General features: G+C 32.5%; 2 protein-coding genes across 2 annotated transcripts; both read left to right on the forward strand.

Annotated features, from left to right (window-relative positions):
- The first annotated feature begins 6,131 nt into the window (after window positions 1-6,131).
- Window positions 6,132-10,699, forward strand: LOC129285147 (uncharacterized). The gene is made up of 9 exons (XM_054920709.1): window positions 6,132-6,388; window positions 6,788-6,868; window positions 7,139-7,259; window positions 7,365-7,459; window positions 7,974-8,045; window positions 8,789-9,034; window positions 9,222-9,330; window positions 9,512-9,698; window positions 10,295-10,699. The coding sequence occupies exons 1-9, from the start codon at window positions 6,365-6,367 to the stop codon at window positions 10,374-10,376; spliced, it is 1,017 nt and encodes a 338-aa protein (XP_054776684.1). The 5' UTR covers window positions 6,132-6,364; the 3' UTR covers window positions 10,377-10,699.
- Window positions 10,700-13,132: 2,433 nt separating this feature from the next.
- On the forward strand, window positions 13,133-14,635 carry LOC129285148 (transcription factor RSL3). Its single transcript, XM_054920710.1, has 5 exons — window positions 13,133-13,545; window positions 13,647-13,904; window positions 14,043-14,108; window positions 14,228-14,293; window positions 14,393-14,635. Exons 1-5 carry the CDS (start codon window positions 13,201-13,203, stop codon window positions 14,549-14,551), a joined length of 894 nt encoding a protein of 297 aa, XP_054776685.1. The 5' UTR covers window positions 13,133-13,200; the 3' UTR covers window positions 14,552-14,635.
- The last annotated feature ends 1,694 nt before the right edge of the window (window positions 14,636-16,329 follow it).

Genomic DNA, 16,329 nt, shown 5'->3' on the forward strand with positions numbered 1-16,329 from the left:
AGTGTTAACACTATCTCGAGAAGCCATTAAAACGGCGCAGTCGTTTTTAAGTTTAACTAATGAGTGGCATGCCAGGTATCAGATCATAATAGAAAAAATGAAAAACTTCGTTTATACTCTCTCCGATCCCATTTATAAATCCAATTTTAGAAAGTATATTTGGTCTCATTTATAAGTCATGGTGCGTCTTTTTAGGTAATATTTGAGAGGTATTTCAAAATTACCCTTCATGAAAGAGAAAAAGTAACAGGACATTACTTTTTAGATTTATTATATAGGGGCATGTTTGGAATTTCACTTACTTTTATTTCTTGTACTTTTATTGTATTGGTATTGATGAGGTTGGTAGAAATGACTTATAAATAAGACCGGAGGGAGTAATTTATTCTTATTTTAAGAGCAAATTCGTAATCTTCATTCAATTAACATTTAACAGCCTCTGTAGCTTTTCATAACAGAAATATAAAAATAAAAAATAACAATAAACTTTTTTAAAATTATATAAATGATAATTTAATTTCTTAAAATATCATAATTTTTTTAAAGTCTCTAAAAATTTTTTTGTTATTAATAAATTTCTATAAGTGACCAAATCACCTTTATTGAAAATAAAACAATTACAAATTTTATTTAAATAATTATAATTTTTTTCTTATATTCACAATTATGCAACAACAAATCACAACTTCGCATATCAAATTCCTAATATTACTACAAATGTTAAAAATAATAAGTAATGATTATAAGTTTTGTTTAAATAATCACAATTTTCTTTCTTATATTTTACAATAATGTAACAACAAATCACAAATTCTTAATATTGCTACAAGTGTTGGAAATAACAAGTAATGATCACAAGTTTTATTTAAATAATCACAACTTTATTTTTTTTATATTTGAAACAATGCAATGGTAAATTACAACTTCCTGATATTGTTATTAAGGCAATTTGGTTATTTATATAACTTTATTAATGACGGGAATTTTTTTTAAAATTTTAATGACATTATAATATTTTAAGAGATCAAATTAACATTTATATAATTCAGAAGAATTTTATTGTCATTCTCTCATATAAAAAAGAAGGGCGTGGATGATGGGGAAATACACTTCCTGTAGAAGCCTAATACTACAACAACAAGAAGTTTTATCTCAATAAGTAGGGTCAACTATATGGGTTGTATGATATCATTATAATAATATATTTCATCATTTATCAAACTTTTATGAATATTATTAATTAAGAAGTCAACAGCTTTCATAAGTGTTTTTTTTGATCTTTTTCTACCCCTCTTAACATTGCTTGAAATTATCCATTTCATTCTCTTTACCAGTGCCTCCTATGGTCTTCTTTGCACGTGTTTAAACCATCTCAGACGATTTTCTATCATTTCTCTTAATAGATGTTATGCCTACTTTTTTTCATAAGTGTTCATTTCAAATTTTATCTTTATCTATATGATTGCACAACCATTTTAACATTTTCATCTCTACTACTTCAATTTTATACTTTTGTTATTCCATTAAAGCCTAACATTTACTATCATATAATATAGTTGGTCTTACAACAGTTTAATAAAACTTTCCTTAAGTTTATTAACTTCCTTACGATCACAAATAACTCCTTTAACCTTTTTCTAATTAAACTACCTAGCTTGTATCATATGTGTAATATCCCTATCAATTTTCTCCTTGTGTTAAATAATAGCTCACAAGTATCTAAAATTTTTCACTTAAGGTATAATTAATCTCTCAATTTTACTTTTAAATTATTATTGATTGACCTCTTATCAAAATTACAATGTAAATATCTCATCTTACTCCCACTCAAGCAGAAACACTTTAACTCCAATATCCTCCTCTAAAATTCAAGTTTACAATTAATCTATTCTTTTGTCTCCATAATAAAAAATATATCATCTGTGAAAAATATGCATATGAGGATTTTCCTTTAAATATGCTCAACCAAGATATCTATGATCAGGTCAAATAAATAAAGACTCAAAGATGATCCTTGGTGTAAGCTAATCCTTATAGGGAAGTCTATTATTTTACCACCATATATTTTTATACTAATTGTTGCCCTTTCATATATATCTTGTATAGATTTAATATAAGCAACTCATACTCCTTTCTTTTCTTAGACTTTCTAAAGTACTTATTTCGGTATACGGCATAAGTTTTTTCCAAGTCAATAAAAACTATGTGTAAATTTTTATCTTTGCGTTGATGCCTTTTTATTAATCCTTTTAGTAGATAAATCGCTTTTGTAATTATCCTACCAGGTATAAAGCAAAACTGATTCTTATTAACACCAATCTCTAATATTAACCTATGCTCAATTACTCTTTTCCACGATTTCATTATACGACTCATAAGTTTATTCCCTATGCAATTAGCAGAATTTTGAATATTTCCTTTATTTTTATAAATAGGAATTAAGGTGCTTCTCCTCTGATTGTCAGACACTTTCTTGGATGATAAGATCTTATTAAATAATTTAGTTAGTCACCACACTCCTTTTTTGTAATATCCTCTTCCTTCTAATCTCATAATTAAAATTAAGTCTCAAGTAATTAGGGAATGAGATTATAGTAATTAACAAAATATTAAGTTTTCAATGGTTAGCAAAATAGGGACCCCAAGTTTGCAAAATTAAAATCATTTTCAAAGTCTTGCAACTAGAGAAATCAGAGTTCACAAATATGCGAAAGCATGGGATCATTACATATGTGAGTGCATTTATTTAAGAATTTAAAACAAAAGAATTTATGAAAAATTTTGAGGCGTGCGTTACGGCTCTTTGAACATGCATCGTGACATGTTTACCTGTGGGACACTTGCCGCAACTCGTGGTACCATGCATTGTGGCGAAATTGCACGAATTTTGACAGTAATTTTTGATATCAATTTGACAGTATTAGGGGCAACTTCTGACACATCCTAAATCTCCGACCGATGTTCAATTGATGCAAACTATGTATTTACAGAAAGCTCTTTTTGAGCTCTAACTAATGACATTGATCTTAGATTTAAATTCATTCTAAATAAAAAATTAGACACACTTTTCAAAACTTATACTTTTTTGACAATTTTCATAAAATCAAGTATCCAAAACATTTACCAATAGCCAATAACTACTAACACCAATTTGACCACATAAAAATCATTAAGACTAACTCGTACAATGCATTAAATCACGTGAAATACTCACAAATTAAATTTTCATCACTTAATTCCTTAATCTAAAAAACATACAAGGAGGAGTTTACCATAATTTTCATTAAATACTCCATAATATGCTCTACTCTTACTTGTATTAGTACTTTAGCCCTATAGCAAATAACATATATCATTAGCTTACTTCCTAGGACCCAAAATATACTTACAACTTACAATTCACATAATGTAAGTGAGGATCAAATGAGAATTCCTAATTTGGCAATTGAAATTGTCATACACATATAAATTCTCAAAATAAAGAGGCCTACTATAATAGGATCTCGCTCCTAAGCTTCTAGGTGTTTTCCTCTATCCACACCTTTTGAGCTATTCCTTGTAACATTAAAGATAATGGGATGAATACAACCATTCAGTAATCAGGGTCTGACTAACCCATACTTATGTATGTCAATCAATTTAAAATGTAAGTGGTAAATAATATCAATACTTTAAACCATGTGAGAATCTATGTTCACACTTCCAAGTATAATAGTACATATTTAGGAAATAAAATTTTTCAACAATCTTCACATCTTAGAAAGTTTGTCATACAATACAATCACACATATTCAAGAGTAATTATCACTCAATTCATGACTATTATTATCAGAGTCACAACATAAATAACTATATGCTCTTTACTCATTATATGCATGATCATACTCTCTTATACCCTCCTTATTCCTTTGATATAAAATCGTGGGCTATAAAATAATGGGATAGTCCATATTTCATGACTTTTCTAACATAAACACTTGTAAGGAGATCACCGGGTCAAAGTGCACTCAACTCACTTATGGAACACTGTTTCTCCCATTTCTCACACTAAGGGATGTCATACACTCTAAACTAGTCTCTAATTGAACTAGTGGATAGCTAGCTAAGTTCAAGTCCTTCGTTGAATTAGTGGGATAGTCCCTTATTGAACAAGTGGGACAATATGGATATAACTAATCCAAGTAAACCATCACACAGATAAGGCCTTACCACATGAATTTTATCATATACTCCTTTTCCTAGGAGAATTCTCGTTTTTCAAAATTATGCAATGCATATTTATGCAATAATTCACACTTTATACAATTTATAGAATTTCACGTAATCAGTTTTATTGGACTTTATCATTTCACAAATCATTAAACTTCTTAAACACATTTTTATGAAATTCCAAACCAACTAAGTCATCGAACTCCAATTTCACAATCATTATATCTCACGCCCATAAAATGATTGAACTCCACTATTTAAAATATCATTTAACTCCTCATAAATAAAAATTTATGTTACTTCTCAATCACAAATTCATAGAACTCCCATTTCATAATACAAGAATTCACCGATATTGTTATCAAAAAATTTCACATCACAAGGCATAAAACTCACAAAATTAATCTAGTAAATTTTCTAACAAATCAAGCCACACTTGCATTTCATTTTAATTTATACATTTCAATGATCAATCATAAATCGATAAACTAATAAACACACAAAAGCATAAGATAGAATTCTTTTAGTTACCTTAAACCTTTGAGAGATTAAAGGTTTGACCCCTTAATTTCTCACTCACAAAGCTTCTAAGAAGTTTGAATGGTGTCAAAGGTAGTTACTCTATAATCATTTATCATGCAAAACATCAATATCCATATTTGAGCTATTTTTACTAATATTTCAACATTTCTTAATACTCAAGATTTTTTAATACTCAACATTGAGCTCTTAAACGATCATTAATGAAACCACCTTATTCCTAACCACCATATTTATGAGAATTTCATACATTTAATATCCTCCAACTATCAATCATCATAAAACCATAAGTACTGAGTTTACTTAGCTCAATCTACTTCCATTAACTCTATTTAAGTTAATGGATTCGAACCCATAGCCTTTATGAATTAAAAATCACCATTATTAATCAAACTCTAACTTCTACCATTAAGAAAATGGAAAAAGAGAGAAAAATTTAAATAAAAAAACTTACTTTTGGTGTTTATAAGCTTCAAATTACTCCTATAAGTCGGTCTCTTCACGCCTTAGCTTAGCTCTTTCGTCTCCTCTTAGTCCCTTTTGTTTTATCTTCTCTTTTGCTTCAGTTTCACGACTTAGTACAGCAAAAATCTAACAGAGAGCCTCTCACAGGCGTAGCTCATCCACAAGCCGCGGTGTGTGGCATAGAATCACTTTTATCAAAATTTCTTCCTCTTCCATTCTTAGGTGATCCGATTCTCCTTTGAAGCTGCGTTTAGAATTGAAATTGAGACCAAACACGGCTGTTAGGCCATTCTAGCCACACATCTTACTAATACACTTAATTAGCCTATTTAAGCTTAATTAACTGGATTTAAAATTGAGAATGTTACAATTTTCCTCCCTTTTTGAGAATTTTTTTCCCAAAATTCATATAATTGCTTAAAACATACCTCATGGAAACAGTTGGTAGTATAATTGCCTCATTTTCTCTTCAGTTTCCCACGTAGCATCTTCGGGAGTCATTTTATGATGATTGAATGGTCTTATTCCTCAACTACTTCTCTTTTACATCGACTATTCTCTTAGGCTTAGTTTGATGGTAGTGCAATTCAATAAGCAAGTGTCCTAATTCGTTTTAGGATTTCAAAAGGACCAACAAAACGTGGAGTCAACTTTTTAGCTTGAATTGATCTCTCAATGCTTGTCATGGGGGTGACCTTCAAGAAAACATGATCGCCCACTTTAAATTCTAACGGTTTCCTCCTTTATTCATAGAACGATAAAAATATGACTATCTCAAAATTATGGCCACGGCTGCAATCTCGTTGTATATCGATAATTGGGCCCGATTTATAACCCGGCCCAAAGCTTTTTTAAACATCTTTTCTGTATCCGTTTATGAAATTTTTGAAAAAAAAAAAACGAAACGGATCTCGACGGCCGAAGAACGGAGTTCTTCGCAGTGAGCTCAGCGAGAGAAGTATGAACTTGCAATACCAGTGAAAAAAAAAAAAAACATTTGAAAAAATATCTAGAGTGTTTTTCTGGTTCCTCTAATTAGCTTATTCGATCTCGCACTTCGCTGTAATTCCCAGAAAATGACCTTCAAACCTAGCTGAATCATTGTGAAGTTCTCTTGTTTTAATCTCATCAGATTTTAGCTATCAATGCAATGGTGGTCTGCAAGTGTCGAAAGGTTCGCCTGTTTCTCTATCACGCCGCAATGCTTTCTCGGTGATTTCACTGTGAATACGGTTGGGCAATTAAGGTTTATTTATAAACCGATAGATAGATCGGATTGGCATGGTAACTTGGGATCATGTGTGATCTATAAGCTTACGCATTAGTTTCATGCAATTAAGTGTTTGAAACGCAAGCATAAGCTGATTATTGGATTTGAACTTAGCAGTAATCTGTCTGAGCATATCGTTGTTGTGAATTTGGTTTCTAGCTTCGGGGAATACGGTCACCTTCTATCTCGTCTTTATTGTGAGGCCTTTTGGCCAAAGCTGGTTTTGTATTCTCTACGTGCGCCAGTCAATTGAATTTGCATACGAAGTATTGACTTATGAATTGGGTTTTCTTTGGCGTATAGGCCACTAAGTTGTATTGCTTCGTGCACAAAGTTCCTGTTTGCGGAGAATGTATTTGTTTCCCGGAGCACCAAATCTGCGTGGTAAGTTTGTGTTGCTCAAATTGTTTTATAATTATTGCTAAGATGGCCTGGCCGGATTCTCTTCCTTCTAATGATCGCCCCCTTTTGATTTGGTTGAACTTTGTTCACGCATTTATATTATCAAGGTTTTGTTCTTTATGTTGTGGACTTAGACTTCAATTTTATTCTTTTCTTAATGTTTTCTCGGGGACTAATTTAAGAAGGAAGAGGACGTATAAGTTTATGGAGGCACAATCTGAGCTTGAACTTTGTTTGTGTCGTTATTCTTAGGTTCGGACTTACTCTGAATGGGTTATAGATGGCGAGTATGATTGGCCCCCTAAATGTTGCCAATGTCAAGCTGTTCTAGAAGAGGGGACAGAATCTCAAACAACTCGGCTGGGTTGCTTGCGTATGTTGTTCTGCTTTTATACATGTGCACATAAATATATATCTTCTACAGAAATCCTCTGGAACACAGACTGAATTATGTAATATGGACTTAAAATTTCTATAGATGTTATACACACAAATTGTTTGCTCTCACATATCAAGAGCTTTCCTCCGCATACTGCCCCAGCTGGATTTGTGTGCCCCTCTTGTTCCACTGCGGTAAGATTTACCTTAAAATGATTTCTGTTTCAGGAATAACTTTGATTTCTGGTAGGAAATAGTGTGTCTACCCTTGCCTGAAAGTTAGCTTGTCCCCCGCCCCCAACCAAAAAAAAAAAAAAAAGGTTCTGGTCAGAACCTAAAACATGTATAAACAGGGTAAAGGAAGGGAAGACTAATGGTAACTTGCCAGATCAAATAGTTCTTCTTCTTATTCATCATCATTTTTTCCTTTGTCTTTTTTGATAAACCAAACCAAACCAAATAGTTCTATCCATAATATGAAGCGTCAAGACAAACAGTTCTATCAATAGAATAGAAAGAAAGTGCACAATTAAATATAAGTGTGCTGTATTTGAAAAATTAGCACTTTGTTAGCTACAAATTACAAATGACGTGTTATATTCACTTGTAACTTTGATTTTGCATGTATTTCCAACTTTTAGAAGTCTCTTCTGGCACCTTTTGGCTGTTTCCTGGTCATTACAAATGAAATTTTATATGTTGCATGCAGATATGGCCTCCCAAAAGCATCAAAGATTCTGGATCTCGTCTTCATTCAAAGTTGAAGGAAGCTATTGTGCAGGTATGTAAATTAAATGCATACTGTTTGGAGGAGTCAGTTTCTGATTCTTTAATTGGGGGGGGGGATAATACTGGGTTTGAACCTTGTTGCACGAACAGGGGATGCTTACTTTGTGGTTTTATTATGGCTATAGATACAAAATGAGTTGGGAATTTGAAGGAAGGGTAGAAGATTAGAAAATGACTAGCCTGAAATCCCCAAAAAGGTGATATATATTGGGTTTGGGGTGGATAAATCTGGGATTAAACTTTTGATCTATGAAGTAACATAATATGGAATGCCAGCATAATTTTTCACTAGCAATAAACCACTCACTATAATTTATGCTGTTCTCTCCTTTATAATTTATATGAAAACTAGGATGTTACTAGTTTTACCTCCATGCTTATCTCATTTGGTAAGTAATCTCTTGGGCCACCTCAGGGTAGACGCCATGATATACCATCTTGGATGTTCATTCAAAGTCCTTATTCGTTTATATGTAATTGGGAATGCTCAGTGTTGTAAGTAACACTGATCCATGATTGCGAAAATAAATTATGCCCCCCCCCCAAAAGGAAAAAAGAAAAAAAACCACCCTTGAATTTTCAATTCAGTGATGCAACTTTGAATTTATGTAGTTGTTTTTTCTCCCTGTGATAAAGTAGCGGGTCATTCTCTCTGCATCCAAATTTCTTTATGTGTCTCTCATTTTCATTGTATAAGCAAAATATATTGAATATTTTTGTGTCTGCTTCTTATAGACTGGTTTGGAAAAGAGTCTTTTTGGAAATCATCCAGTGTCATTGCCAGTCACAGAATCTCGCAGTCCTCCTCCAGCATTTGCTTCAGATCCATTGATCAATAAGGAAAATAATGAAATATCAGACTCAGTTGAAGGATATTCACCTCCAGTTGGAACAAGACCTAAACTTTCTGTGTCAGATATTGTGGAAATAGACAGTCCTAATTCAGCAGGAAATCTCATCAAAACATCGAGTCCTGCTCTTGTAAGAGAATTTTACTCAGAAATTGCATTTAAAATCAAGTAGTTTTGGTGCACTTATCTTGTTTGCATTTACCTGCCGTTGTGATGAGTATATCCAAATTTTTGCTCGTTTTGTTCCATTGTGAATCTTGTGCTGTTTCAAACATGCATATTACATATTTTCCCCCTCATTTTTGCAAATAATGCAGCCTGGTGCTACCACTAGGAAGAGTTCTCTCCATGCTGACCGGCAAAATTCTGAAATTTCATATTATGCTGATGATGAAGACGGGGATCATAAAAAGTATACAAGAAGAGGTGATATATTCTTTATGAAAGTTGATGAAAATGTTCAATATTTAGTCAAGATATTTATGCATTCTGTTTCTAGCCTCCATTTAATGTGATTAGAAACTAAACCTTCTGATTAGATATAGTTTCGTCTGCTCTCATGATGGGCACTTGGCTAATTATAGCTTTCATCATTTCAAATGTATAGGTTCCTTCCGCCATAAGTTTCTTAGAGCATTGCTTCCTTTCTGGTCTAGTTCATTGCCTACTCTACCAGTTACTGCACCTCCAAGAAAGGATGCATCAAACGGAAACGAAGCCTCAGAAGGCCGTACACGTCATCAAAAATCATCAAGGATGGACCCAAGAAAAATCCTTCTCATGATTGCAATTATGTAAATCTCTCGCTTCTTATCCTCTACATTTTCTTTCCTATTAAACTGTGTCTTGGAGAAACTAAAAAGATGAAAAACAAAAGGTCTGAGATTTCTGTGAATTGAGATTTACTTCAGCATCACATATAAAATGACTAATGGTAAAATACTTTAGTACTAGTAAGAAGGTAGTGAGTAAGTGAGATGTCATTTAATTTCTATAAATTGCATGTATTCCAAGCTTGATGGGGATCACAACAGCTTAAGGGTTGAATTCACGTCCAATTATTCTTAAATCTACATTCCTCGAGATGATTTCATGGACACCATTCTTTTCTTGCTCCCAGAGGAACATGAATGCTATTGTGGCACAAGATAGTCATGCTCTAATTTCATTATCATTATTGTAAGAAAAGTGAGACACAAGTTTAGCAACACCAGTAGGATCTACGAATCAAATGCTAGATCTCAAAATTGTCTCTATATTTCTTCAAAATTGAAAATGATAGCTTGTTTAATAAGTTTAGAGGATCCCAGTTAAAAACTCAGATACACAACTATAGTGGTGCAATAGACTGCCGGTCTTGTAATGATGAAGTTTTTATGGTTATTTGCAGGGCGTGCATGGCAACCATGGGTATATTGTATTACAGACTAGTGCAACGAGGTCCTGGTGAAGAGGTTCCTGATGATGTGTGATGGTTTGACGCACAGAAAGTCTAGAGAGATGTTAAGTTTCAGTATTGCTGGTTACCGGTGCTCTCGCTTCTTACCTTTTTGGCTCCATTGTTCGGACCAGTTGCTGTTTCGTTAAAAATATATAAGTGCATGGAAGATAAGTTTCATTTGAATGGTGATGACAGTAATGTGTTGCGTTAAATTCCTTCACAGGCATCTATGTTCTTTGCCCTCCGTTCGTTTGGGGTGGAATTGGAATATGGGGTTTACACACGTTTTCTTTATCGGCTTGCTCTGTAATTATCTTGAATCTATGTAGTTGCACCACCGATTTGCCCAGATCACTTCAAGTCTTCAACTATAACTCCTACATTAATACCTTCGACAGAATTATCTGTAATTTGTTCATTCAAATCAAATGCATGAAAGTTTCGACACTCTAAACCCTTAGGCCATCTTGGATAAGATTTGTTTGTTTTCCTTCCTTTCAGAGTGAAGCGAGAGATTAGTATATGTTTACCGTATATATGCAATGCATACATATACGTAAACTTTTTTTAAAAAAATCCCCACACAAACTTGACTATTCAGGTTGTCAATTGTGATGGACTTCCTTATAGTTAACTTGAAAGTCCAACTGAAAGAGATATGACAAAAAAAGAAGCTCATCGGATTTAAATCTGATGTCCAAGTTCAATTATTTGGACTGAACCCTCTTTGACATGTGGGTTTTATTAAGCTGAAATTATCAATTAGTGTAGTGTATGATTGTGCTGACAAATTAATCAAAAGTCAATCCTTATGAAACTCAGCATTTTGGGAGCTCCCAAAGTCAAATCCCACGGCACCATTAGTTAATGAAGTTGTTACCTTATTATAGATTTTAATTAGCATTAAGTTTTCTTAAGTGCAATGATGTACAAAGAAAATGTGAAAAATAAGAGTTAAGAACATGCCTTAAGCTAATATATTTGTTTATATAGTGTACCAATATGGATTCGATTACGTGTAAAATGTTAAATATAACTCAGAAAATATTGTAGCATATAATAATTAAATATAGAAGTGACATGAATAAAGGCCATGTAAGCAAAATTGTTTTAATTTGTTGTTTGATTAAATTAGAATTGATTTAGTTTGAGAAGCTGGTTTACAAACAGTGGACGGCACATCTGTGTTTATCGCTTTCTTTAATTTCTGTGCTATTAATATCACAATTGACTATCCCCATTTTGATTGATGCACCTTTTCTTCTTCACTATCAACCAATCTCTAGTTCATAAATAATAATAAACTTCCTTTTTATTCATAGTTTAAACCAACAGCATCTGGTCCAAAAAAATATAATTACGAGATTACGACCTAATTAACCTATAATCAGTGTGTTCGTATGACTGAGTGTGTAGGGTCTAAGTGGCATAAATAAATTTAAGGTAGGTTAATGAACAATCTTGAATCCTTTTCATTCTATGCAACTATTGTGCATTAAACATTTATATGTTATTTAAATATAAGATCATATTAGCTCACTTCTATTTGCTTTGAATCTCTTGCTCATACTAAATAATTCCAACATTTTAAATATAATTTAATCTAAAAAAAATTAGAAAACTGTGGGATATGAAAAACCAAACGCCAGCTCTTTCTTGATATTCAACAAATATGCCTTTTGCAGTCCTGCGTGCATCCTGAGTGGCTTAAAATAAAATAAGAAATCAATTGAATGCATATCTATCTTTTTTTTTTCCTTTTTTTTTTGGTGCAAACCCTGCAGAAATATATATTCTGGTAGGGAATGCAAATTAGGTGGCAAAAAGGACAAACAATGAACATGTGCAATCATCATACACGTAAACCGCTTTCCTCTGTTCTTCGTTTGTTGTAATGAAAATTTACTTACAAGATTATTGCCCATCCAAAAGGTGATTTGTACAGGATCAAAGTAGAGAAGATTCTAGTTCTATTATTCAAAAGTTAAAGTCAGTAGGCTTACTTTAACTTGGAGAAGCCAGTTTCAAACCAGGAGACAACTTTGATGTGTAATGTCTTCTTGCACTTGCACCCAAGTCTGAATGAATAGTCCAACGCTTAGTTTGAACTGCATGCAAAATTGCAACTACACGTGCACAAGGGGTGATACTGTAGTTAGTAATAATCACATATTAACATAAAGGAATACAATGGACTAATATATTGAAACTGGTGAACTGGGAAGAATCCAACTAATGTGTGAAAGAAGTATAATATATGTGGTTATTCTGAAATAAAGGGGTAGCTTTCAGTTTAACATAGTTGTGGTGGGTACAACAATCCAGACAGAAGATGCTAGTGTCTGGTATGATATATATGCATGCATGACTCAAGTGCAACTATCTATGTGGATATATAATATTATAAAAACTCTAATAACTTTGACAAGTGTAATATTTGTAAGTCATGAATAGTATGACTTGTTTCTCAAATTTCATACAATGAATGAGACCATATGATATATTAGTAAGTAAATGGTAGGAGAATGGAATACCTTAACATACTTGGAGGGGAATCTTTTGGCAGAATATTATGATGCATGACAAGTCCTTGAAGTGGGTCTGGTTCCTCAACTTATAGTGCAAATTCATTTCATGAGGGAATCACCACTTCGTCAAATCAAATCCCCATTATTGGCAATTCCAAGTCCACATATACTCTGTTATATGAATTCACACTTTCTTTGGGTATAAATAGAGAGTATTCATCTTACTTCTCCTTCCAAGCATTCAAACAAAACCCCAACTTCTCCACAAACAACACTGGAAAAAAAAATGAAAGACCCTTCTATCTGAAATGCTTGGAAAGAAAAATAATGGAGCCTGCTAGTGACATAATCTCTGAAGAATGGAGCTCTCTTAGTGGGTTTTACACTGCCCAGGAAGCTGAGTTCATGACCCAGTTTCTTGAAAACTGTTCAGTCCCAGATGATCTCCATAGGAATGCCAACTTTGGATTTCAATCATCTTCTGCATTTTGGCCTATAGGCATCAGTACTGGTGACGAAAGCTTCTATTTCCCTTCAAATGTTGCTGATCCTACTATTAACTTTGGTTCCATGTCCATGGATTGTGAAGTACAAGCTTCTGAGCCAGTACAAGAGGATGATAAAAGCAGCTCCATGGAGAACTCTGGAAAGAGATCAAGGAACTCAACTGAGGTATATTAGCCCTTTTTTCATATCAGTATGCATTTTATTTAGCCTGTAGACTATATTCTTCAGCTGATTTATGGGATTGTCATCATGACTTGGTGTTTTAGATCCCAAAGGACAAGAGGAGTGTTAAGCCCAGGGAGAATTTAAAGTGTTCAACAAGCAACAAGGAAGAGGATAATAGAAATAGAAGCAACGAAGGCCTTCAGGGGAAGAACTCTAGCAGATATAGCTCATCAGATGATAACTCCAATACTTCTGAGGAAGATGACATAAGCCCTAAAAACAATATAGATCTCAAGCCAAATCGAAAATCAAGATCTGATAGAGGTCATGCCACTGATCCTCAGTGCGCGAGCGCAAGAGTAAGCCTCCTGCAATTCATTAGTCGTCTTGGCTTATCATGTACATTCAGATGTCAAGTGTTGCTGAAAAAATACATTTGACATACTTGTGTTCTTATGCATGACTAACTTGATATGTATATCTCTTCTTTTATGCAGAGAAGAAGAGAGAGAATAAATGAAAGGTTGAGAATCTTACAAAACCTTGTCCCTAATGGAACAAAGGTACTTTCGAGTGGATGAGACACAAAAATATGCCTAACATTCTGTGAATTTAAACTAGTATTAAACAATTGGTTAAGATGCTTAAATTCTGAAGCTGGATGAACTTGGAAAATATGCAGGTGGATATCAGCACAATGCTTGAGGAAGCTGTCCAATATGTGAAATTTCTACAACTTCAAATTAAGGTAACAACCTAAGTTACTTCATCATCTAAAACCTTTTTGGAGAGATGATTCTCAATTTAATTGTTTTTTCCCTCTCATATTGTGATCTCAAATTAACAGCTTTTAAGCTCTGATGACTTGTGGATGTATGCTCCTATTGCTTACAACGGATTGCATATTGGATTAGACCTCAATATCACCCCAACCAAACAACCTCAAAGAAAGGCAATAGGAACAGGATGCACCATTTTTTCTTTTCCCAAGGACATTATGTCATGATGTTTTTTGCTGCATTCATTTTCATTTTGTTTATCAAATAACTAGGATAGGTTCTCTATGCTGCATAGAGTCCGAGGAATAAGTCATATTATTCATGGTTTATAACTAGTTAGGCTTATTAAAAATGTTAAGTTATATATAGACTAGACATCAATTGAATTATTCATTTATAATATATTAGCCATCTTTATGTGCTAACCAAGTGTATGTGAATTAAAATAGACTTGATGTTCCCATTGGGAAAGGGGTTTGGAAAGAGTCCTGAAGATTTGGAACGAGCTCAAGCTGTTTTCCTTGAGCCTCATTTATATATATATATATATATATATATAAACATGTATCCGTTACAACATAGCCAATGAGGCTTTGCTAGCTCACTAACAAATAAACACAGAATAAATGATGGATTCAAAATGTCCAGCGTAATATTTTGTACACCCTCCGTATATATATAAATCCAACATGAATTGGTTGAGAACGTGGCACAAAATACACACTGAGGAGCTTCCACTCGTATTATTAACCACATTCATGAGATTCATATGGGCTGATAAATTTGTACTCGTCTTATTCAAGAATATAAAATATTTTTTGAAGAATTGAATATTTAAAATATAGAATGCTTTCAGTATTTTAAAATGTAATTAATATTTTTTTAAACTAACCATAATAAATGAATTGCTTTATATTTATTTTAAAATAAAACATTTTATTAAATATAAAAAATATGAAAAAGTGATGTTAGTTTGAAAGCAGTTAACAACTTTAATAGAAGATGAGATTTAATTAAAAATATCTCATATTTTTTTATTAAGTATATGTAAGTCACCTTTTTAAAAAATTAATACTTTTTTTATAAATCACTTTATATAAAAATACGAATTATTAATTATCAATACTATAATGCTTGGTTGAGCTTGTCAACTCAGTGGAGTGAGAAAGTTTATATTTGAAAAAATTATATTAAGGCATCAAATTAAGATAACAAAAGGACAAGAAATAGTCATTATAAGTTACGATTTACTGTAAATATTTATCCGTTCAAGACAATGGTTATGATTCTAGTTTTAAAGGAAAACTTTAATTGCGTTCACGGAAAATTACTAGAGCAATGACCCTTTTTTATATGTAAAAAAAATTCCACGAGACTTGAATTTAATAAAAAGAATTAATTTTTCATAATATATTAAAATTTAAGTTTTTGTTAAAAGACATACTCATATTTAATATTTGATCGTGTTTCAAATATAATTATTTTTAATAAAAAAACACTTATACATAATAAAAAAAACCCAAAATAAATAAATAAAAACACTATGAAATATCAAATGAAGCAGCTTACTTAAAGAAACTTGAGCAAACATGAAGTCAAGTCCAATCAAATCTTGATAGTCGGCTAATAATGTTAATTTTCAACTGTTAAAAATCGGCACTCATGAAGATGAGGTGTCTCCGTAGTTTAGTTTATTGATGGCACCTCCGTAGTTTAGTTTAGTTTTTTAATAAACTCTCAATAAAATCAATGATTATATGTGCTCATTACTATCAGGAGATTCTATTGAATACTATAGTTTAGACTCTTTTCAAATCAATTCAAGATGCAGATTTATTTGAAAATCTCTACATCACAGGATTTTTGAACACAATAAACAGCTCTGGACTACCTCCACACAAACTTGTGTTGAAAGTCGGGGCACCAATCATGCTTTTGAGGAACATTGATCAAGCTGTTGGTCTATGCAATAGAACTCGACTTACAATTATAAGACTTGAAAAAT

This window comes from Prosopis cineraria, unplaced genomic scaffold, assembly GCF_029017545.1.
Source record: "Prosopis cineraria cultivar Desert tree isolate PC_DT_omini unplaced genomic scaffold, ASM2901754v1 PC11, whole genome shotgun sequence".
In the NCBI taxonomy this organism is placed as follows: domain Eukaryota; kingdom Viridiplantae; phylum Streptophyta; class Magnoliopsida; order Fabales; family Fabaceae; genus Prosopis; species Prosopis cineraria.

Bases quoted from the DNA above. Each gene is read 5' to 3' on its own strand.
- LOC129285147 (XM_054920709.1), top strand. From the start codon at position 6,365: ATGGTGGTCTGCAAGTGTCGAAAG. The intron at 6,869-7,138 runs GTAAGTTTGTGT...CGTTATTCTTAG, and splicing joins CGGAGCACCAAATCTGCGTG to GTTCGGACTTACTCTGAATG. The intron at 9,699-10,294 runs GTAAATCTCTCG...GGTTATTTGCAG, and splicing joins CTTCTCATGATTGCAATTAT to GGCGTGCATGGCAACCATGG.
- LOC129285148 (XM_054920710.1), top strand. From the start codon at position 13,201: ATGGAGCCTGCTAGTGACATAATCTCTGAAGAATGGAGCTCTCTTAGT. The intron at 13,905-14,042 runs GTAAGCCTCCTG...TCTTTTATGCAG, and splicing joins CTCAGTGCGCGAGCGCAAGA to AGAAGAAGAGAGAGAATAAA. The intron at 14,294-14,392 runs GTAACAACCTAA...TCAAATTAACAG, and splicing joins TTCTACAACTTCAAATTAAG to CTTTTAAGCTCTGATGACTT.